This window comes from Mesoplodon bidens (genome assembly GCF_964165515.1).
Source record: "Mesoplodon bidens genome assembly, chromosome: 4".
NCBI lineage: Eukaryota > Metazoa > Chordata > Mammalia > Artiodactyla > Ziphiidae > Mesoplodon > Mesoplodon bidens.
This window is the reverse complement of record NC_138160.1, coordinates 150,732,039-150,757,103: the sequence shown is the minus strand read 5'-3', so window position 1 is coordinate 150,757,103 and position 25,065 is coordinate 150,732,039. Positions and strand designations below refer to the sequence as shown.

Genomic DNA, 25,065 nt, shown 5'->3' with positions numbered 1-25,065 from the left:
CTCTCGCCGGGCCCTCCAGGGATGATGTCTCCAGATGTCGTGCCCCTGTCACCGTGAACCAGCCTGCATGCTCAGGGGTGGGCTGTGCCCTGGCAGCGAGCACCCAGGAGGCCTCCTGTCCAGGCTCCTCACGCCAGGCGCAGGGCCTTCGGGGACGAGCGGGGCCAGAGCCAGACCTGCGGGCGTCTGGGTGGAGTTCCTGTTCCCACACCTGTCTTCATGGTCAAGGAGGAGGCAGGGGGCCTGCCGAGTGGGACAGCCAGACTCCCCAGCCCCGTGGGCGGCCCCCGCCCTCACCTGAGCTGGGCAGGGGAGGGGAGTGGACGGGACGGGCTTGGTGGCGGCTCAGGCCTGATGATAGCCTCCGGCTTCCGCACAGGGTGCTTTTTCAGGTGGGAACGGTTGTGCTTATTGCGGCTGTTTTCCCAGGACCCCGGAGTGAGGCCGCCGGCTCTGTGGTGAGCAGTATTGTGCTAAGCCTCTGCGCGGCTTCCTGCGGAGGCTTTGACACCGTCAGTGAGAAGAGCTTGGGTTAGTCACTGACTCAGCAAGCAGCCAGCAGCGGGCCGGGGCTGTGGCTGGGCCGGGGAGGCCGGGCGTCCCGTGCAGCGAGACCACGGTTGGCTTCAAACCCCGGAGTTCCAGGGTTCCCCCGGGGGAGGAGGTGTGGGTGCTCCTAAGCGTGGGCTTCCTCAGGACTGTTCTCAGTCGGATCTTTCTGGGTTGGCTTCTGGCGTCGCTCTGTTCTGAAGGCCTGTGAAGCAGAAGAAGAGGCCACAGCTGAGAAGCTGTGAGAGCTTCTGAATCATCGATGGTGATCAGAGCATCTTAAATCATACGACTCAGGACGGTCGCTGGAAGCTGGCCAGTCCCTAAAGCAGCATCCTGAGATCATAGGAGGCACGTCATAAACTGTTTTCTTCCTTTCGTTCTGGTTTGAAAGTTGAAAGCCTGGGAAAGCTTGAGATCATCTCATCAACGTGAGACCACATTCCAGGCCCCTGTCTTCCCAGGTCTGCGTGATTCGTTCTGAGACGCGGTGGCTCAGCCAGGGCTGCGGCCCGCTTGCCGTGAGGGCCCCTGCCACCCCTGCAGGAGGAGCGTCTCTGGGGTGCGTCCAGCCTCCTGGGGGGCACCGAGGGAGGGAGCGTAGTCCGAGCCGGCACGGGGCTGCCACGCGGCGCACGCTCAGGCACACGTGCGTGCTCACGGGGTCCTTTCAGAGCGCCCACGCTGTTTTGTAACTCCACAGTGGTGACCGGAATCAGACTCTCCTGGGTACCGTCACGTCCTCCCATGGCTCTAAGACTTGTTCTTACGGGCCGCGCTCGCAGGGTAGTGTATCGGCCTAAACGCAGACATGAATTTAGCAGCTTGAGATGACGCACACTGATGACCTCCCGTGGTTTCTGAGGGCAGGGATTCAGAGCAGGCGGGCCAGGGGATTCCGGCCAAGGGTCCCTCAGAAGGCTGCAGTAGGGGCTTCAGCCGGGGCTGCCCCAACCGAAGGCCGGACCGGGTGGGATGCCTGGCTTCCAGGAGGCCCCTCCCGTGGGCCCTGCAGGGCTGCTGAGGCTCCTCAGTGCACGGGGGCCGGCTCCCCTCAGGAGGAGTGTGACGCAGGTGAGCGTTGGTGGAAAGTTCTAGACCCTCCTCCTCATCCTGTGACTACCTCAGTGCCTTGTACACTGTGCTGTGTGTGTTTGTCTCTGAGCAGACCCTGCGGGACAGTGTGGCGTCTTCTCTGCTTTCAGTGGGTCCAGGAGCCCAGGGAATTCCGGGCTGCCAGGACTGTGTGTGTGGACTCACTGAATGTTGTGGACCAGCAACAGAGTCTGTTGGCCGTGTGAGTGTCTGAGATGCTCAGTATCTTCCTACTGAGGCGGGGGTGCTTCTGACGATACCGTGCGTTTCCTCCTGTAGATTTTGTTGTGTTTTTTTGTTTGTTTGTTTTCGCCACGCCACGCAGCGAAATGGGTTGCGGATCTTAGTTCCGCAACCAGGGATTGAACCCGGGCCCTCGGCAGTGAAGGCGCAGAGTCCTGACCACTGGGCCGCCGGGGAAGCCCCTGTTGTTCTTGTCGTTGTTGTTGATAGTTGTTCTGAGGTGTAATTCCCACACCCTTCACCTCATCCACCTAAAACGTGCCATTCCCTGCTTTGTAGTGTATTCATTGAGTGCAGTCATCAGTACTACCAATTTTAGAACATTCCGTCACCCCGAGAGGAAACCCCATCCCCATTAGCATCCCTCCCATCCCCTTCCCCAGCCCCTGACAGCCAGGAACCCACTCTCTGTCTCTGTGCACTGGCCTGTTCTGGACGTTTCCCATCAATGGAATCACACCCTGTGTGTCCTTCTGTGTCTGGCTTCTCTCACTGAGCATAGTGTTCTCAGGGTCCATCCACGTTGTAGCGAGTGTCAGGGCTTCACTCTTTTTCGTGGGACACATTTGTTCATTCGTTCATCTGTTGATGGACATTTGGGTGGTTTCCACCTTTTGGAGGTTGTGAATCACGCCTCTGTGAACATTAATGTTCAGGGTTTTTTGTGTGTGGTCTTTTTTTTTAAATTTTTTTTGGCCGCGTTGGGTCTTCGTTGCTATGCACGGGCTTTCTCTAGTTGTGGTGAGTGGGGTCTACTCTTTCTTACAGTGCCCGGGCTTCTCATTGCAGTGGCTTCTCTTGTTGCGGAGCACAGGCTCTAGGCACGCGGGCTTCAGTAGTTGCAGCACGCAGGCTCAGTAGCTGTGGTGCACGGGCTTCGTTGCTCTGCGGCATGTGGGATCTTCCCAGACAGGGCTCGAACCTGTGTCCCTTGCATTGGCAGGTGGATTCTTAACCACTGTGCCACCAGCCACCAGGGAAGCCCAATGTTCAGGGTTTTGTGTGGACAAATAATCTCATTTCTCTTGGGCAGACACCGGGAGAGGAATTGCTGGGTCATTTGCTAGCTGTTTAACCTTTGAGGAGCTGCCAGACTGTTTTCCAAACCCAGTTGTCCTCACTGTTCTCTGATGTTTGCCAGGAGGCCTTGGGGCCGATCAGTCGTTCTTCCCAAGGGTTTCTGGGTCAGCAGTGGCGCTGATGCTGCAGGTTGGTTCCCCTGTGTCGGGAAACACTGGTCTGCAGGGCTGTCCTGTGCTGGACCGCACATGCTCCATCTCCCGCCCCCGGCCTTGTCTAAGTAATATGAGTTCAATGGATATTTACTGCTCCGTCCTTGGTAGGTTGGAGGATGTTATTAAGAATGATAAAAGATTGGTTTTTTTCCTTTGCCTTAAAAAATAAGACTCTGGGCAAAAGGTCACATATCGTAATTCTATTTACAAATGCCCAGAACTGGCAAATCCACAGAAACAGAGTGGATTACTGTTGTCAGGGGCTTGGGAGGGGATTGGGGTACGTCTGCTAATGGGGTGATGGGATGTTCTGGAACTAGATAGAGGGGATGGTTGCACAGCTCTGAATGTATTAAAACCCACTGAACTGTATACTTGAAGCGGAGGCCCATTTTGTGTGAATTATATCTCAGTAGGGCTGCTGTTGCAAAGATGAGGCTTAGGACACAAAGGGTGTTTCCAGAGTTGTTTGACCTGTTAGGACCGCTGCACTGTGGGGGGCCCTGTCCTGGGACCTTCCGGGCATCGGTGCCCTGGCCCGTAGGGACTCTGCCCGCGTTGCCGTCCTCCACTGTGAAGCGTGGAAATGGTGGCCTGGGCTGAGAGGGGCAGTCGCTGTCCCGGGGCAGGGCTGGCAGCTCTGGGCCTGACCATCTCACCTCCGGCTTCAGCCCGTGCTCTTCGCAGCCCCTCTTCTCGCTGTGCATCCTTTTCGAGGCCCCTCCTCACCGCGATAGAAACCTTCACCGGCGGGGCAGAGGTGCAGTCTAGAGTTACAGACCGTCCACACGATGCGTCATCCTCACTTGGTTTCTGCGGGGTCTTGGGTTAGCTGGCCGCCAAGACCCCGGCGAAAGGCCAGAGCGACCCCCGACATGCTCCTTGGGGAAAGTGGCGAGGCCAGCCCGCCGGGCGCAGTGGGGCCAGGAGAGCGCCGCTGTGGCCGGGAGGGAGGACCGCTGCTCGCCCGCTCCTGGTGGTTGCACGACTGGTGTTTCCCCATTTTACAGATGGAAACCGAGGCCTGCAGCGGTTCAGGGACTCAGAGCCAGGCCTGTGGCTTCCAGGCTGCAGGAGCATCCGGGGGAAATCCTGGGGAAGGAGGGTCGGGGGCTTAGACTCCGTCCCGGTCCCTTCCCCGCAGCCCACTGGGCGGCAGGGCGCTGCAGGAACAGGCGCTCCCGAAGCCAGCGTGTCCCACGTGGCAGGACATGGCCCCAGCGCTGTGGGTAGGGCTCTCTGGTAGGTCCCGCGGGTCGGGAAATGAGGCGGGGAGTCCTGGGGGCTGCAGCACCCGCCTCCTCTGGTCGCCACCATCACCGGAGGGTGGAGGGACGGCTCTAAACCCTGTCCCATTGTCTTTCAGGACAAACACCACGATGCTGCTCATGAAATCATCGAGACCATCCGGTGAGTGTGGCACCTGCTGGGGTGGGGCCTCGGGGTGGGCCAGTCCTGAGTTCCCAGCAGCCCCCCAGCTGTGCGCTCCCCCATTCCTCCATGCTGATCGGCGTCAGCAGCGTCAGCATCGTCAGCATCGTCAGCATCGAGGAGGCTTGGGAAGTGGGACTGTGGGGTCAGGGGGTCAAATCCTCTGAGTGTGACCCAGGACAGGTCTTGGTGCTTCGTGAGCTGGCTTCCTGTGGAAGAGGCTGGAAATCCTGAGTGGCCAGCTTCCCGAGGGACCCCCTCCCCTCTCGCCTCATCACCTTGCTTTACTCTTCTCCCGTGGAGTTTGGTGTGACCTTTGGGTTTGGGCTGCTCTTCCCTCTGTGAGCCTGCCCCGTGCTGTGCAGAGGAGGCCGGGTGCCTGGGAGGCTGACCCGGGCGAGATCTGGGAGGAGGGCCGCCTGCGGTGTTTCTAGTGGGCTGTCTCCTCACGTGGGACCTGGGGGTGTGCCGACGTGGATGCGTGGGTGTCCCCATGTACCAGTGTACAGAGGAGTCACCCCTGTGTTTCCTTGTGCCCTCTCTCGGCCACCTCTCCCTCCAGAGTGCCCTCGGGGGCGCATGCGCGGAATCCTGCGACCGCTCTTGGCTTTAGATATTCCACATGTGTGACCATGGCCCTGGCATCTCGCTGCATTGTTCCTTAAAATCCTTAGCTGTGTAGCCACTGCCTGGGCCACACGCCATTATATCCACTTGAACCTGGGGCGGACGGGCTGGCAGGGTCCCAAGAAGGAGTCAGGATTGGGGTCTGGGCTGTGATGTGAGGCCCCGTCCTGCCCCTGGTGGCTGAGTGGCCTCAGACTCCCTGAGATTGTTTTCTCTGCTCTCGGGGCTGAGCAGGGCCTCCTGCAGGATTGTCTGGAAGACTGAGTGAAATCATGGGTGTGAGTCCTGCAGGGTGGGCCTGTCCAGGGGTGGTGCTGAGAATTTGGGATCTACTTTTTTTTTGTTAATGGTGTAATATATCATAAAAATAATGGTTTATTTTTGAAGAAGACTGCTGGTTAGGAAGTGGGGCTGTGTGATTAGGCAGGGGGCGCTGAGTTGGCCAGCCTGGGTTCTCACCCACTCCCCGGAGCCGAGCGAGCTCTGGGGGCGGGTCTGCCTCCCCACCTGCTTCCTTTCTGCAGGGAGCGGGTGTCCCTGCCGTGCGGGGTGTCAGGACTGGGTTTGCAGCTGTCCAGCCAGGCCTGGTCCTCTCCCGGGTTGGCGGTGCCTGCCCAGCCGCAGGCCTGCTCCTCATCTCACAGGCGACTTCACCTCCTTCCCTCATGTCCCCGAAGGCGGGTTCTGTTCACTGGCAAAGACAGTAGTTACCTATTTTGTTTTTCCTCTTATTTTACTTTTTATCCTGGAGGATTTACGACATGCCCAGAGGTAGGCAGTGGGTGTGATGAGCCACCCAGCCCAGCACTCGCCGACTCTCAGCTGCTTTTGTTTCACCTGTACCTCCATCCTCTTTTCCATGTTAGGGTTTATTATGACACATTTGAGGTGTGGTTGAAGTGCAGGAGACTGCATGTGTGGAAAGTGTACAGTGGCCGACGTGGATGCGTGGGTGTCCCCATGTACCAGTGTACAGAGGAGTCACCCCTGTGTTTCCTTGTGCCCTCTCTCGGCCACCTCTCCCTCCCTTCTGTCCCAGGCAGCCCAACCTGCTTTCTGCCGCTGTGGATTACTTTGCATCTTCTAGAATTTTACATTTTTAAAAAATGTAACAATAGTTTTTCCTTTTTATTCGTGAGGAGTGCATCATTGCAGGATGTACCACAGTTTGCTCATTCGTTTACCAGATGACAGACATGTTTGGGTGGATCTCGATTTTCGGCAATTGTAAATGAAGCTGTTGTAAACATCCCGCAGAGGTTTTTGTGTGGACACATCTCCCTTCCTCCTGTGTAAATACCCAGGAGTGGGACTGCTGGGTTGTGCTTGAAGACAGGCTGCCAAGGTGTTTTCCAAAGGGGCCACCCCACTTGGCGCTGCAGGTGGCGGTGCAGGACCGCTCCCGCGGCTCCCGTTGTTGGTGGGTGATGTTCACTGGGTTGTTTCTGCTGGTCCTGTTTGAGTCGTGTGGTGGTATCGTTGTGGTTCTAATGAGAGTTTTCCTAATAATTGATGACCTTCGTCATTTGCCTGGCTTTAAAAACTGGTTGTTTTTTAATTATTGAATTTTGAGCATTCTTTATCATTGTGATTTATCCTTATCAGGTATGTTTTCTTCTGGTCTGTGGCTTGTCTCTTCATGCTCATGACATTGTCTTTTAAAGAGCAGATATCTTAAATTTTGATAGAAGTCCAGTTTATCACCTTTTTTTTTTTTATAGTTTGTGGGTTTTTTGCATGCTAAGACGTGTTTGCCTAACTCAAGGTCACAAAGATTTTCTCCTATGTTTTCTGGAAGTTTTGTAGTTTGGGTTTTACATTTACATCTTTTCATCCATTTTGAATAAATTTTTACATGTGGTGCAAAGTATGGGCTCAAATGTATTGTTTTGCATGCCAGACGTCCAGTAGTTCCAGCAGCATTTGTTGATGAAACTGTCCTTTCTCTGTGGAATTTCCTTGTCACCCTTGTGAAAGATCAGTTGAAAGTGTACCAGGTGGTTTATTTCTAGACTCTGTTCTGTGCCGCTGATCCATGGCTCTCTCCTTTGGGCAGTACAAAACCTTGGTTACCACAGCTTTATGGTAAGCTTTGGAATCAGACAGTCAGTCCTCCATCTTTGTTCTTTTGAAATGTTGCTTTGGTTATTCCATCTCCTTTGCATTTCCATGTAAATATTAGAATCAGCTTGCTGATTTTTGCACAGTTTAGTTAGGAATTGAATCTGTAGGTAATCTTGGAGAGATTTACCATCACTGTTGAGTCTTCCAATCCATGAACATGGTATACCTTTGCACTTACTTAAGCCTTTCAACATTTCTCTTGGCAGCTCTGGCATTGCAGTGTGGAGGTCTTCGACAACCTTTTGTTAGGTTTATTCCTAGCTCATTCATGCTTTTGGCACTACCATAAGTGGGATTGTGTGTTAAATTTTATGTTCTATTTGCCTTCTGGTAGTGGGTAAAAATACTGTTGATTTTTGTGTATTAACCATGACCTTGTGCTTAATTCATCAATCCTAGTGGTAGTTTTATAGATTTCCTGGGACTTGCTCTGGAAATAATTGTATCACCTGTAAGTGGGGACAGCGTTACTTCTTCCTTTACAGGCTTCATTATTTCATTTCTTTTTCTGGACCTTATTGAATTGCCTGGGACCTTCAAGACTGTTTTGCAATGAAGTGGTGAAATCTGGTATTCTTGCCTTTTCCCTCATCCTGGTGGGAAAGATTTAGTCTTCCACCACTGAGGTGATGTTAACTGTAGGTTCTTCACAGATGCCCACTATGAGTTTGAGGAATTCTCTACTATTCCTGGTGTTATTTTCCCTAGCTAGGTGTGACAGTGGCATCCACTTGTGTTTAAAAAAAAAAAGAAGCCATAACTTTTACAGTTAAATACTGAAATATTTATGGATGAAAACGTCACGTGTGGTCTTGCTTCCAAATAGTATGGAATGGGTGCAGAAAAAGCATTTGACAAAAAAGTGTTCCTCATTAGAGCTCTGAGTACAGCAAGAGGCACGTGGCATCCACATGTCTTGCCATGATGACATTAACTTGGATCATGTGGTTGAGGTGGTATCTTCCAGATTTCTCCAGTGTAAAGTTACTGTTTTCCCCTTTTTAATTAATAAAAATTGTGGGGGAAATATTGGGTTGACCAAAAGGTTCATTCGGGTTTCTGAACAAACCTTGTGGCCAGCCCAATACTTGGAGGCTGTGCAGATATCCTGTTTCTTCTTGGACTTTTGCTTGTGATTTTAGCATCCAGAGGTGGGTCTCACCTGCAAGGACTAGTTACTGGGGCATTTGAAAGATGCTTTTTTTTTTTTTTTTGGCCGTGCTGCACGGCATGCGGGATCGTAGTCTGAACCCATGCCCCCTGCAGGGGAAGCGCAGAGTCTTAACCACTGGACCGCCAGGGAAGTCCCAAAAGGTGCTTTTCTGTTTCCGTCACTCTCCCCATTTATTAATTGGAACTCTTCTGTGAGGAAGGGGTGTTCCTCCGCAGGCATTGACTTCATTCTGTGGGTCATACCCTGCTGCTGCATTACTTGTTTTGCTCCTCAGGCTGTTCCTGTGCTGGCCTGGGGGGCTCTTTGGGTTTGTACCCAGTTCCTTTGACTTGGCCCTGCCCACTCTGAGCACATCCTCACTTTCTGGAGCCGCCAGATGCTCCAGAGTCATCTTGACTTTGCTGTGTCCCAGCCCAAGAGTCGGCCACTGCTCCAGAGAGCTCTGGGTTTTCCTCTGGAGAAGAGTTTGTGCTGTTTTCTGTTTTTGTTTTTAATTAATTAATTAGTTAATTTTTATTTTTGGCTGTGTTAGGTCTTCGTTGCTGCACGCAGGCTTTCTCTAGTTGCGGCTAGTGGGGGCTACTCTTCGTTGTGGTGCGCGGACTTCTCATTGCAGTGGCTTCTCTCGTTGTGGAGCATGGGTTCTAGGCGTGCGGGCTTCAGTAGTTGTGGCTCGCGGGCTCTAGAGCACAGGCTGAGTAGTTGTGGCTCACAGGCTTAGTTGCTCCGCGGCATGTGGGATCTTCCCAGACCAGGGCTCAAACCTGTGTCCCCTACATTGGCAGGCAGATTCTTAACCGCTGCGCCACCAGGGAAGCACTGTGCTGTTTTTTTGAGAATGGGTTGTTTGTCTTCTTACTGAGTTATAGGAATTCTTAACATATTCTGACTGAGTGCCTAGTAAGATAGCGTATTATGCATAGTGTGGCTGATTGCAGCTTTAATGGCATCTTGATGAGTGGAAGTTTTTAACTGATCAATTTATTCTTTGATGGTGGGTCGTCTGGGTCATATCCAGGAAATCTTTGCCTGCAAAGTCATGCAGTTATTCTCCTTGTTTTCTTCAGGAAGCTTTGTGGTTTTAGCTTTTACATCCAGGTTTAAGATCGATTGTGAATTAATCTTCGTTTATGTCTGATGAGGGTTTGTGTTTATGGGGGGGGTCAAGATTTTTTTTTTCCATTCAGTATTCGATTGTTCTGGTCTCATTTGTTGAAAAGATGTTCCTTTCCCCATCAAATTGCCTTGGTGCTTTTGTCAAAAATCAGCTGTTAAAATTTAGTCTATCTGTGGATTCCATGTCCTGTACCATTGATCTGTTTGTTCACCTCTCTGCCAATACTACACTCTTGGTTACTTTAGCTTTACATTAAGTCTCAAATTAAGGCAGTGTGAGTCTTGCAACAGTGCTGTTATTTTTGAAGACTATTTTGGCTATTCTGGATTCTCTGCCTTTTTATGTCAGTTTGAGAATCAGCTTGTCTGTTACTCAGAAAAAAACCTACTGGACATTTTTATAGGAATTACTTTGCAGTTCAGTTTGAGGAGGAGATTTAACAAGATTTAGTCTTGTATTCCATGAGCATTGTTTGTTTGTTTACATATTTACTATTATGTTGTCTTTAATTTTTCTCAGTGATGTTTTGTTGTTTTCAATGTAGAGGTCTTGCAAATTTTTCCTTAAGATAATCCCTAAGTATTTACGTTTAAATTTGGTTTTTTTTTTACATTTATTTATTTATTTATTTATGGCTTCGTTGGGTCTACGTTGCTGCACGCAGGCTATCGTTAGTTGTGGTGAGCAGGGGCTACTCTTCACTGCGGTGCGGGGGCTTCTCATTTGCGGTGGCTTCTCTTGTTGCGGAGCATGGGCTCTAGGTGCACGGGCTTCAGTAGTTGTGGCTTGCAGGCTCAGTAGTTGCGGAACGCAGGCTCTAGGGCACGTGAGCTTCAGTAGTTGTGGTGCACAGGCTTAGTTGCTCTGTAGCATGTGGGATCTTCAGTAGTTGCGGCGCACGGGCTTAGTTGCTCCGCGGCATGGGGGATCTTCCCGGACCAGGGCTCGAACCCGTGTCCCCTGCATTGGCAGGCGGATTCTTAACCACTGGGACACCAGGGAAGTCCACGTTTTAATGTTATTTTAAGTAACATATAAAATTGTTCACTTGGGCTTCCCTGGTGGCACAGTGGTTAGAATCCGCCTGCCAATGCAGGGGACACGGGTTCGAGCCCTGGTCCGGGAAGATCCCCCATGCCGCGGAGCAACTAAGCCCGTGCGCCGCAACTACCGAGCCTGCGCTCTAGAGCCTGTGAGCCACAACTACGGAGCCCACCTGCCACAACTACTGAAGCCCACATGCCTAGAGCTCTTGCTCCACAACAAGAGAAGCCACTGCAATGAGAAGCCTGCACACCACAACAAAGAGTAGCCCCTGCTCACTGCAACTAGGAGAAAGCCTGCGTGCAGCAACGAAGACCCAACACAGCCAAAAATAAATAAATTTGTTTAAGAAAAAGAAAAATTGTTCCTTTTTAAAATTCTTTGTTGCTGGCATTTATAAATATAGTTGACCTTTGTCCTGTGACCTTGCTGAATTCACATGAGTTCTGGTAGGTCCTCTGTAAATTCCTTAGGATGGTCTGTGTATTGAGTCGTGTGTGTGAGTAGGGACAGTTTTGCGTCTTCCTTCCTGGCCTTTATGCTGTGCATTCCTTTTTCCTGCCTTGTGGTGCTGTCCAGGACCTGTGGTAGAAGGCTGAAGGTCCCCGCCCATCGCGTCCTTGGGGAGCGCAGGTTCGCACTGCCAGCTTGGTGCTGGCTGCGGGGGCCCTTGGCTTCTGTGCTAGGGGCCTCCCAAGGGAAAGCAGGTGTGCTGGACAAGAGCTCGCCAGCGGTGAAGGCGCTCACCCTGAAGGCCCAGGTGGAGAGGCTCTGATGACCATGGGGGCAGTGACTCCAGGGGCCCTTGGGTCTGAGGGAGCCGGGGGCTGGGGGGGATGACACATGGAAGCCAGCACTGCTCAGCTGCCGTGGTGACCTAGCTTGGGTGGGTCTCGCAGGGAGGGGAGCCAGACCCCTGACGTGGGAGCACCGGCCACCAGTGGCTAGGGCCGGTGTGTGTGTTTGGAGGGGCCTGGGGTCTGTACGATGGAGAAAACTACCTGCTGCTGGGTGAGGCAGTCTCGCTGGATGACACAGGGACCCAGGCGGGCACAAGAGAGCCGGCTCTCCTTCCTCTCCAGACCTGTGGTCTCCTTGTGCCCTTCCTGGCAGAGCCCCAGGCAGCAGCGGGCTTGTTGCTGAGAGACAGCAGCTCCACCACGACCCCATGCCCTTCATCAGGTGGAGGGTGGCTCTTTCCATTTCTCTTTTCCTGAAAGTTTTTATGTGAATAGGAATTGAATTTCGTAGTGTGCCTTTTCTGCATCTGTTGAGGCGATCATATGACCTTTTTCTCTTTTATTCTCTTAATGAGGTAAATTACAGTGACTAGTTTGTTTTTGTCTTTGTTTTTGTTTTGGCCGTGCCACACCACACGTGGGATCTTAGTTTCTCAACCCAGGATGGAACCCGTGCCCCCTGCAGTGGAGCCGCAGAGTCTTAACCCCTGGACCACCCGGGAAGTCCCTACCGTGATTAGTTTTAGAATGTTAAACAACTTTTCATTCCTGGGATAAACTCTACTTGAATAAGATGTATTGCTGACTTCAGTTTACTGATATTTCTAAAGGGTTTTTGTGTCTGTGTTTGTGAGGGATACCAATCTGTAGATTTCCTTCCTGGAGATGACTTTATCTTTACAAGGCTTTGTCTTTCTCTGGTTTTGCTGTCAGGGTAATGGTTGGCCTCATAAAGCTGAAAAGGATTAGTGTTACTTCTCCAGTGATTCATAGAATTCACCAGCAAAGCTACCTGGGCTTGGAGTTTCTTTGTGGGAGGTATTTGATTAGGAAATCACATTCTGTAATAGGTATAGGGCTATTCAGATGTTCTGTTTCTTCTTCTGTCAGTTTTGGTAATTTGTGTCTTTCAGGGAATTTGTTCATCTTTCCCAAGTTGTTGTGTTTATTGACATGCCATTTTTCATAATATCCCTTATTTTCCTTTCATTCTCTGTAAGTTCTGTAGTGATGACTCCTCTTTCACAATTTTTCTCAAGGTTGTATCAGGATCCAGTCAGGGTTACACCTTGGGATTGGTGGATATATTTTTGTCTTTCAGTCCGCAGGTTCCCCCTCTCTCTCTTTTTTTCCCTTGCAGTGTTTTTTTGTTTTTGTTTTTTTGGGATCTTAGTTCCCCAACCAGGCATTGAACCCAGGCCCTTGGAAGTGAAAGCTCTGAGTGCTAACCACTGGCCTGGCCCACCAGGGAATTCCCTCAGTGTGTTTGTTGAAGAAGCCCCGTTTTTTGTCTTGGGATTAGTTAATTCTTCAAATAATAGTTCCCTTTCATTTCTGGTCCATACATTGCTTTTCAGACTCCCTGATTTGAGCTGATTTGATTTCCTAGACCCTGTAACACATGAAGTCCATTTAGCTCCCAGTGGACAACATTGTTGGAACTTGAAGCAACCTAATACTTGTGTAATTCATAAGGACAGCATCATTGTAATGACGGCATTGTCAACTTCACAGCCTTTGTTTTGAAGTAACACCTCCCTTCACTCTTCCACATTTTGAGTTGGGTAACCAGGAAGTTTTGTTTTTGTATTTGTAGAGTAAACAGTGTTTAAGAACAGTGTTGAGAGTAAAAAATAGAGCACTAATACTAGTTTTCTTTGTGTTTCAGGTGGGTCTGTGAAGAAATCCCAGATCTCAAGCTCGCTATGGAGAATTATGTTTTAATCGACTACGACACCAAAAGGTAAGCCGGGTTCTGCCTGGACTGCGTCTCCACTTGGGACGGGCTCAGCGTGTGTGGACACAGCCTATAATTAGATCTTCCTCGATGCTGCAGGCTGATGGGAAAGTTCCTTTTAGAGTTTCCTTTCAGAGCCAGCATTGAGTTATTTTGGTAGGAAATGTTTATCCAATATTGGCAGAGGCTGTCAGAGTGAGGACATAATTGGAAACTGCACGTTGCAGCAACTGGGATTGGTGTGTGTGTGAAACTACCCCAAGTTAGGAGTCACTCTTCACGGCGGGCAGCTGCCAGCGCCAGCGGCCTGGCCTGGGGAGCCTTGGTCCCTGCCCAGCTCTGGTCAAGGTCTCACTTGGCTTTGGCCACGTCTAGCAGTTTCCTACAGCCACATCCTGGGTCTCCAAGGAGAGTCCTGTGGGTGGGGAAGGGCGAGGCCGTGTCTGGAATGCCTGCCTGGAATTTTTTTTGTTTTTCTTTGAGAAATGCTCCTGCCTGTCTCCGTCCTTGGCAGGCTTGAGGTGGCATGCAGGCTCGGGCTTAGGTAGCTGCTCGTGGCAGAGAACGCGGCCCCAAGGCGCCCTCGAGCCCCACATAGGCCCTGCTGCCAAGCCTGCTCACGTGGGCTCACTTCCGCGTTTGGAGGACTTGTGGTCCTGGCCGGCCTTCCCAGCCTCAGTCAGCCCCTGGTCCCACCCCCTTGCCTCCCCCTCCTCTGCGTTCAGTCATCAGCACTTGTGTTGTGACAAGAGGCCACCCGTGCTGGCCCCTCATCCAGAGCAGCCAGACCCCCGCAGCGTTGGCACAGGTGGCCGCACGGTCTCGGGCAGCCAGCGCATCTGTGGGTCCTGACCCCTGATGACGCCTCCTGCCCCTGGGGTGAGGGCGCCTGTGGCCGCTGACCTTGAATGATGGTCTCGAGGTCCGTGCAGCTCACGTCTCATGATGGTTGAGTGCTGTGGGCCTGGCCTAGAGCAGCTGGGGTGCTTAAAGGCGCTTTTGGTGCAAGGTGCTTGCAGGTGGGGGTTTGGTGTTCTTCCCTCCGTGTTCAGCCGATTGAGGAAAGACTGGAAGGACGTGGGGCTGGGAGAGGGGGGGCGGTCTGACGGCGCCCACCCCAGGGACCCGTGCGACCTCGGTCTGTGACAGCAGGGCTGGCGCAGAGGGCCGAGCTCCTCTGTCGGGTGGATCCCGGCAGGGATCAGGGTGCCCAGGGTCCCCTGAGCTTCCGTGTTGCTCATCCTCCCAGGAAAAGGTCTCTTCCAGGGTGTAGCCAGAGGTTTTGAAAGAGGTGTAGAAGTCAGAACACAAGGAAGTGAGGTTGTGAACTAGTGCGTTGTTTTCTCCCTGAGGCCCGCGTAGGAAGACAGGAGTTGGAGATGGACTGGCCATCGCGTCCACCCTTCCATTTCGAAGAGTGGGTGCCTGGGGCCAGGGATGGGCGTGTCACTCACAGACACTGCACTCGGGTGGCTGCTGGGCCGTGCTCTCTGGGACCCCGCGGCCCAGTGCTGGGCTGGACCCCTCGCGCCTGTGCACGTGGTCAGCTCCCCTGGAATGTGGGTTTCCTGCCTTGTTGCGGCGTGTCAGCCTGCTCCCGGCGTGTTGGAGCCGCGTATCGCTCTCTGTGTGTCTGTGTGTGAGTTTCACAGGCTTCAGCCGCGCCTGCTCTTTCCCGCTTGAGATCTCTGGCTTTTCAGCTGCAGCTGCCATGCTAGGAAACTGAACTTGCCATATGGTTACAGGTCCCAGTTGAATTCTTTTACTTCTGTTAAGGAGGAAGGAAGGCGCACTTAGATTCCCAGAGCCCTTCCAGGGCCAGGGTCAAGGGCTGGGGGATCTCGAACACGCAGGTGGGGAGGGCTGCGGGGGGTGCTCCCTGCACCCCCGCGTGCATCCTTGGGTTCCCCGGAGTCCTGGTGTCTCACCGGGGAGCAGCCGTCTTGCTGCCCTGCCTGTAGGGGGCGTTGGACGAGCCCCCGAGTGACAGCCCCTCCCCTGTGCAGCGCAGGCACCAGGCACAGCCCCTCACTGCAGGCGTCGGGCAGGTCATCCTCCACGGGGCCATCCCAGGCAGCCCCCGCCCCATCTCTCAATGCCAGTGGTGACAACCACGAATGGCCCCAGATACCGCTCCGGGGGTACCTCTGGTTTAGGGGATTCTGTTGAAAACTCATTCCCTTGGTGTTTGGGAGAACCTAGTCTTGTTAAAAACTCCCGACCACTCCCTTGTTAGGTGTCTAACACAGGCTGCTTATATCTGTGAAAGTGTCAGAAACTTAAACAGGTGTAGTAAACAGAAGTGATGTCGGCGTGAGGGGGGAGGTGCTGACCCTACTCTCTGCAGAGCCGGGGTGTCGGCCGTCATCCCCTTCCACCCGACCAGCAGAGTGGGAGCCCTTTCTGCCTGAGCGTGGCCCTCGGCGCCCCGGCTGTCCCCCCGCCCACTCAAGTTAGGCCGAGGGGTGAACATGGAGGCCCCCCCGCCCCCGGCTAGGACAGGGAAGGGGCGGCCCAGCCCTGGGGCGGTGGGACTTCATTGCATCCATGGGTTGGGGGTGAGGCGGCCTTGGTCCCGCCCACCTCTCTCTGCGGATGGCTGTGCGTAGCCCTTTCCTCACCCAAGGCCTGCAGGGCACCGCTGCCCAAGGCTTTGACACGTGAGCCGACCCCTCCGCGGAGACCCCCATGATGCCCCTGGGACCTCTGCCCCCTCCCATGAGGCCCAGTGGCTTGTTCCGAACTCGGCAGTGGCCAGCGGCTATCCCCTGCCTCTTTCAGCTTCGAAAGCATGCAGAGGCTCTGTGACAAGTACAACCGGGCCATCGACAGCATCCACCAGCTGGTATGTGGCCTTCACCCACCCCTCGGGCCCGCCTCCTCCTCCGGGCCCACGCTGTGCTTCAGGACCCCGTTGCCTGTCGAGTCGCTTGGGTGCTTCAACCCGGCCCCTGAGGCCCTGGGAGTGCAGAGCCTGCAGCACCCCAGGGTGTTGGACCATGTAGTGGGAAAGGGGTGGGGAACCGCAGCCGCTGTGACACAGACGGTCGGGACTGAGCGGCCTCGTTACTTCCGAAGGGGTCCCGGGCCCTGGTGTGCCCCCGGGGGCCATGGCAGGTGGGCGGGTGACAGGGAGCCTTCTTGGGGCTTCTCCGTCCTTCACCCACCCCTCGGGCGCTCTGGGCGCTGGGACAGACCAGCTAGGAGAGGGGAGCTATGCTGGGGAGCTCACACTGCTTGGGTCCAGGGGTGCACACGTGTGCACACGTACCCCTGCACGGGTACATGCATGCACGCAGGTTCATACTACACACATCCACACACAGGCTCACACACATGCTCCCGTGCACACGCGTCACCATTGGGGGCAGTGGCACAGCCGGCGGGGCGGGGCCCAGGTGGACCGACTGGCGCCCCCTGTGCCGCAGTGGAAGGGCACCACGCAGCCCATGAAGCTGAACACGCGGCCGTCCACGGGGCTCCTGCGCCACATCCTGCAGCAGGTCTACAACCACTCGGTGACCGACCCCGAGAAACTCAACAACTACGAGCCCTTCTCCCCGGAGGTGTACGGGGAGACCTCCTTCGACCTGGTTGCCCAGATGATCGACGAGATAAAGATGACCGAGGACGACCTGTTTGTGGACCTGGGTAGTGGTGAGTGTGGGCCACGCCCATGTGCCCGCCGGGAGGGGTCCGGGGCAAGTGCTAGGCAGTGGGGGGGGCCCTGACCCTGCAGTCCTGAGTCAGCACACCCCTCTCCCCACCCAGCAGGCCGCAAACCAAGCCCGCCTTTCCTGTGCCCAGAAAGCTGCCCCTTCACTCCTGCTAAGCCAGCCTGAGAAGGTCCTTGGGCTCCCCCCAGCCGCCAGTGCTGAGCTGTGGCTCTGCTTCCTGCCCCCGCCCCCGCCCCCAGCCTGCTCCTGCTGAGAGGAGAGCCCTGCTCCCTGTGCCCCCAGGCCTTGTGGCTGCACTCCCTCCTGCTCCCTCCCAGGCCTGGGGCTGCTCCTGGCTCTTGGCCCACAGGTGGCCCCAGGGACCACTGAGGCGGACCAGCCCCCACCTTGCTGGCAGTCCCTCCCCACTTTCCGCACTCACCAGCCCAAGCGGCCCCCCTGCTTGCTCACGGGGTGTCCTTCTGCACAGAGTTCTGGGGGTAGGGCCTGGCAGGCACACACGTGGCACACCGTGCTGCCTGAGTAAGCATTGGGCTGACTGGTTCCTGGTGGGACCCATGAGGTCACAGGCTGACGTGGGTGCTGTCTGGCATGTTGTTGGGCGGCTCCATCAGGAACCCCCAGCACAGCCCGCTGGGGCATCTCTGCCATCCCATGTGACCTGCTCACAGACCCGAAAGTCCCGTCTCAGCCGGGCAGGGGCCGTGCAGATGGGGATGAAGATGGCTTCTTTCGTGGTGTCATCGTCGGTTTAAGTCCTTTTTAGGTGTACGATTCATATTTTGATAAGAATGCACGTACTTCGAAGGTCATTTCTCTAAAAGCCTGTAAAACTCCCCTAGTGTCAAAAGGCTTACGATTTCTGAGAAGCGCCAAGCCTCCTCAGGCCGAGCTCTCCACGCCATCCCCCTCCACGCCATCCCCCTGTCCCCTGGGAGGGACCGCTCGTCCTCTTCCCTGTTTACCCTGTTTCTGAATAGAGGTTTGTTTTCATCATTGGAGTACATTCTATTCAAAATGGGAAGTCAAGGGGCTCCTGACACTTTATTTAAAGTGCAACTGATCTAAGTTCAGGAGAGACCATTTAAAAAGCTTCCTTTTGTCGTGAAGGCTAAATGCCCGCAGACTCTGCCTGCGTCCTGCTGGCGTGTGCGGTGCGGGGCTCTCCCGCCCCCTCTCTGAGCCCGCTTCAGACTCAGCTGAGGATGCAAGCTGGCCATGTAATGGAACCGTGGTGTGTCCAGGGCGGGCGGGAGCCTTCCCAAGGGGTTCCTGGGTCTTGCATAGCTGGGTCTGTGCCTGGACAGTTAATGCCATGTGTGGCCGTGGACCAAGGACGGATTCTGGTTGGGGGGCTGTGGAGTGTTGTCCTTGGATGATGAAGTGGAACCCAGATGGCTGTCCCCTGGTGGCGGCTCAGCCCACGGCCTGGGGCATTTGAACACATTCTGTGACCTCGGAGAGCACTCGGGCACCTTTGCCGAGAGCCCGTGGCCATCGCCCCAGTGGCTGGGGTGTGGCCTCTGTCACAATGCACATCTGACACCTGCTGTCTGTCTGTCTCTCTCTCTCTCTCTGTCTCTCTCTCTGAAGGAGTGGGCCAGGTTGTGCTGCAGGTCGCCGCTGCTACCAACTGCAAACATCACTATGGTGTCGAGAAAGCTGACATCCCGGCCAAGTACGCGGAGGTAAGCGCTTCTGGGCTCCTGGCATGGTTGCATCTGTCGCTTTTCTTTCTAACCTTGGTTTGTGGTGGCCTATGGGGCGAGGGCGTGGCCTGTGCCAGGGGTCAAGGGGAGGGGAGTTCCCCCAGCACCATGGGGTCAGCTGGCATCACCCTTGTGCCAGCGTCTGCCTGGGGGGTGGCAGGGTCTGGGGAGAGCACACGTCTGAGCGGTGTCATCCCCACGGGAACGTGTTTAGAGTTGTGGTTCGCACGCCCGCTGACTCGGGTTCCCTGCGGTCGGGAGCCTTTGCCAGGAACCCCGGAGCGGGCGGGCAAGGGGAGGAAGGGGGCTTGGGGAGCCGTGGGTGCCATCCCGGCTGCCTGGTTGCTGATGGGCTGTCTGGTTCGGTTCCCTTGCAGACCATGGACCGAGAGTTCAGGAAGTGGATGAAATGGTATGGAAAAAAGCATGCAGAATACACAGTGAGTGCCACCGCTCCATGCCCTGTGGCTGCTGGTGCAGTGCCTGCCCTGAGCCTCCGCCCCCGGGGGCGGGGACAGCTCTCCCACCTGGAGCCCCCTCCCCACCGCTTTCCACCCTCTGCTGGCCGGCCACTCTCATCCTCCCTCCTGGGGGCCCTTGCGGGCGCTCAGAGAACAGAGGTGGCCCATGTGGCGTTTCTCTTCCTCAGCCCCCCAGGCACTGGCAAGGGCTCAGAGCACCGGCTCTTTCCGAGGCAGCGCCCCTCCCGGGTCGGCACGTGGGGGCGGCAGGGTGTGGGCGAGGCGGCCTCTTCCCCGTCCACGGGCCGGCTGAGGGCATGTTTCTCCTGCTTGCCCCCCGCAGCAGCGTGGGGCCCAGCGGATGAGTCCCCCGGCTGTACCGGTGCCGCCTGCCCCTCTGCCCCTCACTCAGCATCGCTCAGCCCGGCCTTTCGACGCCGAGGTTCCTCGGGTCTCGCTCCTGGATCCTGGATGCTCTGGCCTCTCTCTCTGCTCCTCCTACCCAGGGTGTCCGCGTCCACATCCTCGGCTCGAGTGCGTTTCTGTGCTCAAGGCTTCATCAGTCTTTCTGCCAGGTTTCGGTTGCCTGTGGACGCACAGCCGCCATGCAGCCACCATCCCCTGGGCCGCTGCTGGGGCATCGCAGGGGGCGGGGTCCGCAACCGGATCTTCACCACACCCACCACTTCCCATCTCACGCGCCCCAGGTCACGTGGTCCTGACGCCCCCTCCTGGAGTTCCTTGCCATGCTTGCTGCTCTCCCTGCGCCGTCCTGCGGGCAGGGTTGTGGGGCCAGAGTCGGCGTCCCCGTCGCCTCAGGGACCCAGAGTGGGTCACATAATTGTAGGTGGGAGGCGGATGGGGGCGCAGGAGAGGGGGCTCCAGGCTCTTAGAACAGCCTAGCCATTTCTCCTTTCATGGGTCATGCTTTCGGTGTCGTGTTTAAAAGCCAAGCCTCAGCTCACCTAGGTTTACCCTCATGGTATCGTGTAGGAGTTCTGTGGCTGTGCCTTTTGCCTGTAGGTTCGTGGTTTCTTTCTGGTTACTTCTTGTGGAGGGCGTGAGGTCTGCATCTACATTCACTTCTCCGTGTGCAGACATGCAGCTGCCCCGCCCCGTCTGCTGCAGGGCTGCCTCTCTCTGTTGAGCCGTCCTTGTTGATTCGTCCGAGGCCAGCGGCCGCTCTGCTCCATCCCACGCTCTCCCCGTGTGCTCTCTCAGTGGCACCGCAGTGTCTTGACAGCTGTGTCTTCATGAGAGTCAGTCCTGAACCGCATGGCATCGGGCCTCCAGCCTCGTTCTCCTCCTTCAGTGATGTGCTGGCCACTCTGGGGGGTTTGGACTTGACTTCTGTCTGCGCTGTGCTGACGTACAGCCATACCCTCATCCTGCAACCTTCCTGTAGTTGCTGTATTAGTTCCAGGGTTGTCGTCGTTGTCGTTGATTCTTTTGGATTTTCTACATGGACGATAACATCACCTTTGAACAAAGGCAGTTTTACATCTTCCTTCCCAATCTGTACCCTTTCCTTTTCTTGTCTTATTGCGTTAGCCGGGGCTTCTAGTATGGTGTTGAAGAGCAGGGATGAGAGGGCACATCCTTTTCTTGCCCCTGATCTTAGCAGGAAAGCCTCGAGCTTCTCACCATGGGTGTGATGTTAGCTTTAGGGTTTTTTTGTGGATGTTCTTTTTAAAGTTGACGAAGTTCACCTCTGTTCTTATTTTTGTTCTGAAAATCTTTATTGTGAATGGGTATTGGGTTTTGTTAAAGCTGCTTTTGCACTGTGTGATTTTCTTCTTTGGCCTGTTGAGGGGACAGAGTACAAAGGTTGATGTACTTCCATGCCCGGCGTAAATCCCACCTGGCCCTGGGGTATAGCTCCTATTTTGTTGAGGGTATTTGCAGCCAAGAGGGATGCTGGTCTGTAGTTTTCCTTTCTCGTGACGCTTGGCTTTGGCATCAGGGTGGTGTGGCCTCGTGGCGTGAGCTCGGCTGCACCCTCTCTGCTTCTGCTCTGCTGTTCCTGGACCAGGACTTGCACATCTACAGACTGGGCCCAGCTCCCCTCCCCTTTTTCCTGGTGGGATTTCTTGCACGATTCTCTCCCCTCAGTGAAAAGCGAGGGGTGTATCCTCTGGCCTCCTGTGTCCCTTCTGCATCTGACGTCCTCTGGTGTTCGTTGCTCAGGCTGAGGGCAGTCAGTCCAGTTGGTTTCATCCAGGAAACTTCTTTCTGCCCAGTCCCTAGATCCACCGGCATGCTGCTAAGAGTTCCTGGATGGTTTACCATTTTCCTAAGACCTCATGACCTCATAAAACATAGGTTTTTAAATTTAAGAAGTGCCTCCTGCTTCTGGTGAGAGGGCCAAGCAGTTCAATCCCCTAGTGTAGAAGTCTGCATTGACGCAGGTCCCAGGGATGCCCCGATGGATCCGCAGGCAGCCTTTGCTGCTTTATTCAGAGTGTGGTTCTAGCTGTTGGTACAATCCCCGCGGCTGGAGGGAGAGGTGGGGGTGAGGCTGGTGGGCTGCCCGCCCCGGCGGGTCACCTCTCCTTCCTTCCTCCCCTCGTCACCTTTGGGCGGCAGTGCCTGGCCTGGTGGGTGTTTGGCGTCAGCTGGCTCATTGGCGGGGCTCCCTGTGTGTAAACCTTCTCGCTCTTTGGCCTCATGAGGTCCAGGGTGCTTGTCAGTTGCCCTTGCTCTGTGGCCTCGCGAGGTGACTGCGAGCAGAGCTCGGCTCAGAGGACTCTTGGTCGTGGGCTTGGCGGCCGTGTCTGGAGCGGCAGCCAGCTGTGCCTCTGGCGTCCATGTGGCCCTGCTCCAGGAGGGTGTGGCGACAGTCCCTGCCCAACGCCTGGATTTGGCAGGAGCTTGCCGGCTGGGTCTGGAAAGGTGCCCCCACTGCGGGCTGGGAGCAGGTGACCTGGTTGGCGGGCAGGGTCCTGCCTCTGTCACTTAGTGACTGAGGGGGGAACGAAGCCAGCAGGAGCCTCCGAGCCCAGTGTGTTTCCTGGCGTCTGAGCCGCCTCTTTGGTCCCTGCCCGGCCCTGCAGCCCACAGCTCTCCTCCCGTCGGAGGCCCTGGGCCCTCCCTGCGCCTGGCTTCTGCCTGCGTCTGTCACACCTCAGGGCGCCCCCTCCGCCTGGCAACAGCCGAGTGACCCCGTGCTGTCGGCCTCCGGCAGTGGGCCTGGCACACAGGTTTCCCTTGCCTGGGGCGGTGGCGGCCTCACAGAAGTGCCGTGTGGGGTGGTGCCCCCGGCCAGGTCCCCGGGCAGGCGGTGGCAGTCCCTGTGCCTGTGCAGGCTGGGGTCCGTTCTTCTCTCTTATGCCCGTGTGCATTTCTCCACACTGGAGGTCTTGGTTATCTTGGGGCCAGTCACGGGTCCTTGCTGGGGGTGACATCTTCCTGCCACGGTTAACGCGGGCACACTGGCCCCAGCAACACAGAGCCGACTTGGCCAGTCTGTGTCAAGAGGCGAATGGCAGCGGGGCCGGGACAGTGGCTGTTTTCTTGCCTTGAATGTGAGGCCACAACAGAGCAGTGGTGCTGTGGCTTGAAACGGTGTGGCTTGGATGGGTGAGCCCCCATGGAGAGAGAAGCCACATCAGGACGAGCCTGCGGGACCCCAGAACGCGGCAGACGTCGTCCTCACATTGCGGTTTATTCAAAGACAGGATGGAGCAAAACCAGCAGAGGGAAGAGGTGTAGGGTGGGTCCAGGGGACCAGGCACAAGCTTCCAGACTCCACAGGACGCACCTCACTCCCCCAAACGAGACGTGACAGCACGAGCGAGGTGTGGGCCCCAGGGAGGCTCACAAGACCCAGTGCCCAGGGGCTGTGGTCTGCTCTCTTGGCCACAGAGACCCAGCCCAGGGTTCTCACTGGCGGCTGGTCAGCCGAGACCCCAGACTCCGGGAGGAGAGCAGGTGCCTGTGTGGACCCCGTGTTTTTCCAGAGAGTGTGCGAACAGAGAGCCCCCGAGGTCCGGTTCCAGACACCGAGCGCCCTTCCCAGGACACGGCCGCAGGCCTGCAGCTTGAGCTTTTTCCTGTGCAGCATCGTAAGGACTTTGGACTTGGGTCAGTGCCCCGAGCCTGCTGGGCTGTGCGCAGGGAACCGTGGCAGCCTCGAGAGGGGAGAGGACCCAGCAAGCAGACGCGGACGTCCGGGACATAGACCTCCCACAGCACCTGGGTGTTTTAGGATGGCCATCTCCCTTCTGCCCTGTGGGGCTCGGCCCCTCGTGTCCCTGGGTGACTCCTATGTGCTGGAGGGCGCCGGACTTGCAGCTGCTCTGCCTGGGCGCCGTGGCACTCACAGGCTCCTCCGCTTGGGGTCTTCCCTCCTGCCCGTCCCGAGACAGGCTCAGGGGCCAGCCCTGCTGGGCGGCGCTGCCCCATCGCTGCCTGGAGGGCCTCCAGTCACCTGGTGGCTTGTGGGGTGCAGACGGGGGCCGCCAGCAACCACCTCCACCCCCTCCCAGAGACGCTCTGTCTGTGGGTCCGCCTGTCCTGGATGTTTTCCATCACTGGAATCACACCCTGTGCGTCCTTCTGTGTCTGGCTTCCCTCACTGAGCATCGTGTTCTCAGGGTCCGTCCACGGTGCAGCGAGTGTCGGGCTTCATCCCTTTTTATAGCTGGGTGATGCTCCCGTGTGTGGAGGAATCACAGGGTATTTATCTGTTCACGTTCATGATGGACACGTGGGTTCCCACCTTTGCTGCTGCGGACAAGGGTGTGTAGGTTTTCCTGTGGAGGTCTGTTTTCACATCTCTGGGGTGGACACCGAGGAGTGGGATGATAGCCTGTTTTTGAAGAAATATAAAGCCAGATTTCTTGGTTTGTTAAATGGTACAGTTCTGGGCAGTTAGGTTAATAAGGTCTGAGTTGTCTCAGGCAGACTCTGGCCTTGAGGCACAGTAAGATTAGTCGGCTAACAAAGATAGTGGTCAGAGCAGTGCGGAGGGCATAAGGACAGCCCTGCTGCGCGGGAGACAGGCGAGGTGGTGCAGGAGAGCTGAGCCCTCGCCGCGTGTGCTCTGTCCAGCACGGCCGCCTCGGGGCGCCCCCTGCTGGCCCTGCATGGGCATGGCGTGGTCTCGGCCTCTCCCTGCCGTCCCCTTGTGGGAGCCTGGCCCCAACGCCACTGCCCTGCCGCGGCCTCCCCACTCAGGGCCTCTGCTCATTCCATCTCTTCTTTGGGGGGCAGGCAGGGGTGGGGTGCAGAGGCGAGCGAGACCCCTGAGTGATGGGCTGTCCCTCTTTTCTCCTTTCAGCTGGAGAGAGGAGATTTCCTCTCGGAGGAGTGGAGAGAGCGGATCGCCAACACGAGGTACGGCCGGGCCAAAGTGAGGCTGCGAGGGCCACGGGGGCCTGCCGGGCAGGGCAGGGCAGGATGGTGCTGGGTGGCGCAGCTCCCCCTCCCTGGGTCGCTCCCTCTCCCTGGGTCTCTCCCCCTCCCCGGGTCTCTCCCCCTCCCCGGGGGTCACCCCAGCTGGCGGGGGGCCAGAGAGTGCGGGGAGGGCCCGAGCTCAGTGCAGGTTCCTGCTGTCGGGCCTCCCCGGGATGGATGGTGGCACCGTGGCAAGCAGTCTCCAGGCTGACACCGCCGCGTGTCCTGAGCTTGCCGGCAGCTCTGCCTCCGTGGCTCCTTCCCTTGTCCTGCCCAGGCCTGGGGCTGGGGAGCGGGCTGGACCCCGCACTTGCGTACCTGGAGGCAGCAGTGGCAGCACCTGTGGAGCGCGAGGCACTCGTGTGGCTCAGTGGGGGTGGCCGGGCCTCGGTGACTGCGGGGCGGGCGTGTCACTCTCTCAGCTCTCTGGCGGGGGGCGGGTCACACCATTTCCCTTCGACCTCGTGGTCTGGCCTCCCTCATTC

At 56.2% G+C, this 25,065-nt stretch overlaps 1 protein-coding gene across 8 annotated transcripts in view; it reads left to right on the top strand.

Annotated features, from left to right (window-relative positions):
• Positions 1 to 25,065, top strand: part of DOT1L (DOT1 like histone lysine methyltransferase) — a 57,600-nt gene that overhangs the window by 8,074 nt on the left and 24,461 nt on the right. For 6 of the 8 annotated variants that reach the window (XM_081230752.1, XM_081230750.1, XM_081230749.1 and 3 more), the window contains exons 2-8: positions 4,489 to 4,532; positions 13,268 to 13,342; positions 16,118 to 16,181; positions 16,765 to 16,993; positions 18,607 to 18,701; positions 19,100 to 19,162; positions 24,465 to 24,520. In XM_081230752.1, coding sequence (XP_081086878.1) covers positions 4,489 to 4,532; positions 13,268 to 13,342; positions 16,118 to 16,181; positions 16,765 to 16,993; positions 18,607 to 18,701; positions 19,100 to 19,162; positions 24,465 to 24,520 — 626 coding nt within the window. Of the gene's footprint in view, positions 1 to 4,488; positions 4,533 to 13,267; positions 13,343 to 16,117; positions 16,182 to 16,764; positions 16,994 to 18,606; positions 18,702 to 19,099; positions 19,163 to 24,464; positions 24,521 to 25,065 lie in introns of those variants that run through there. The other 2 variants (XM_081230748.1, XM_081230751.1) reach the window with 2 other exon arrangements.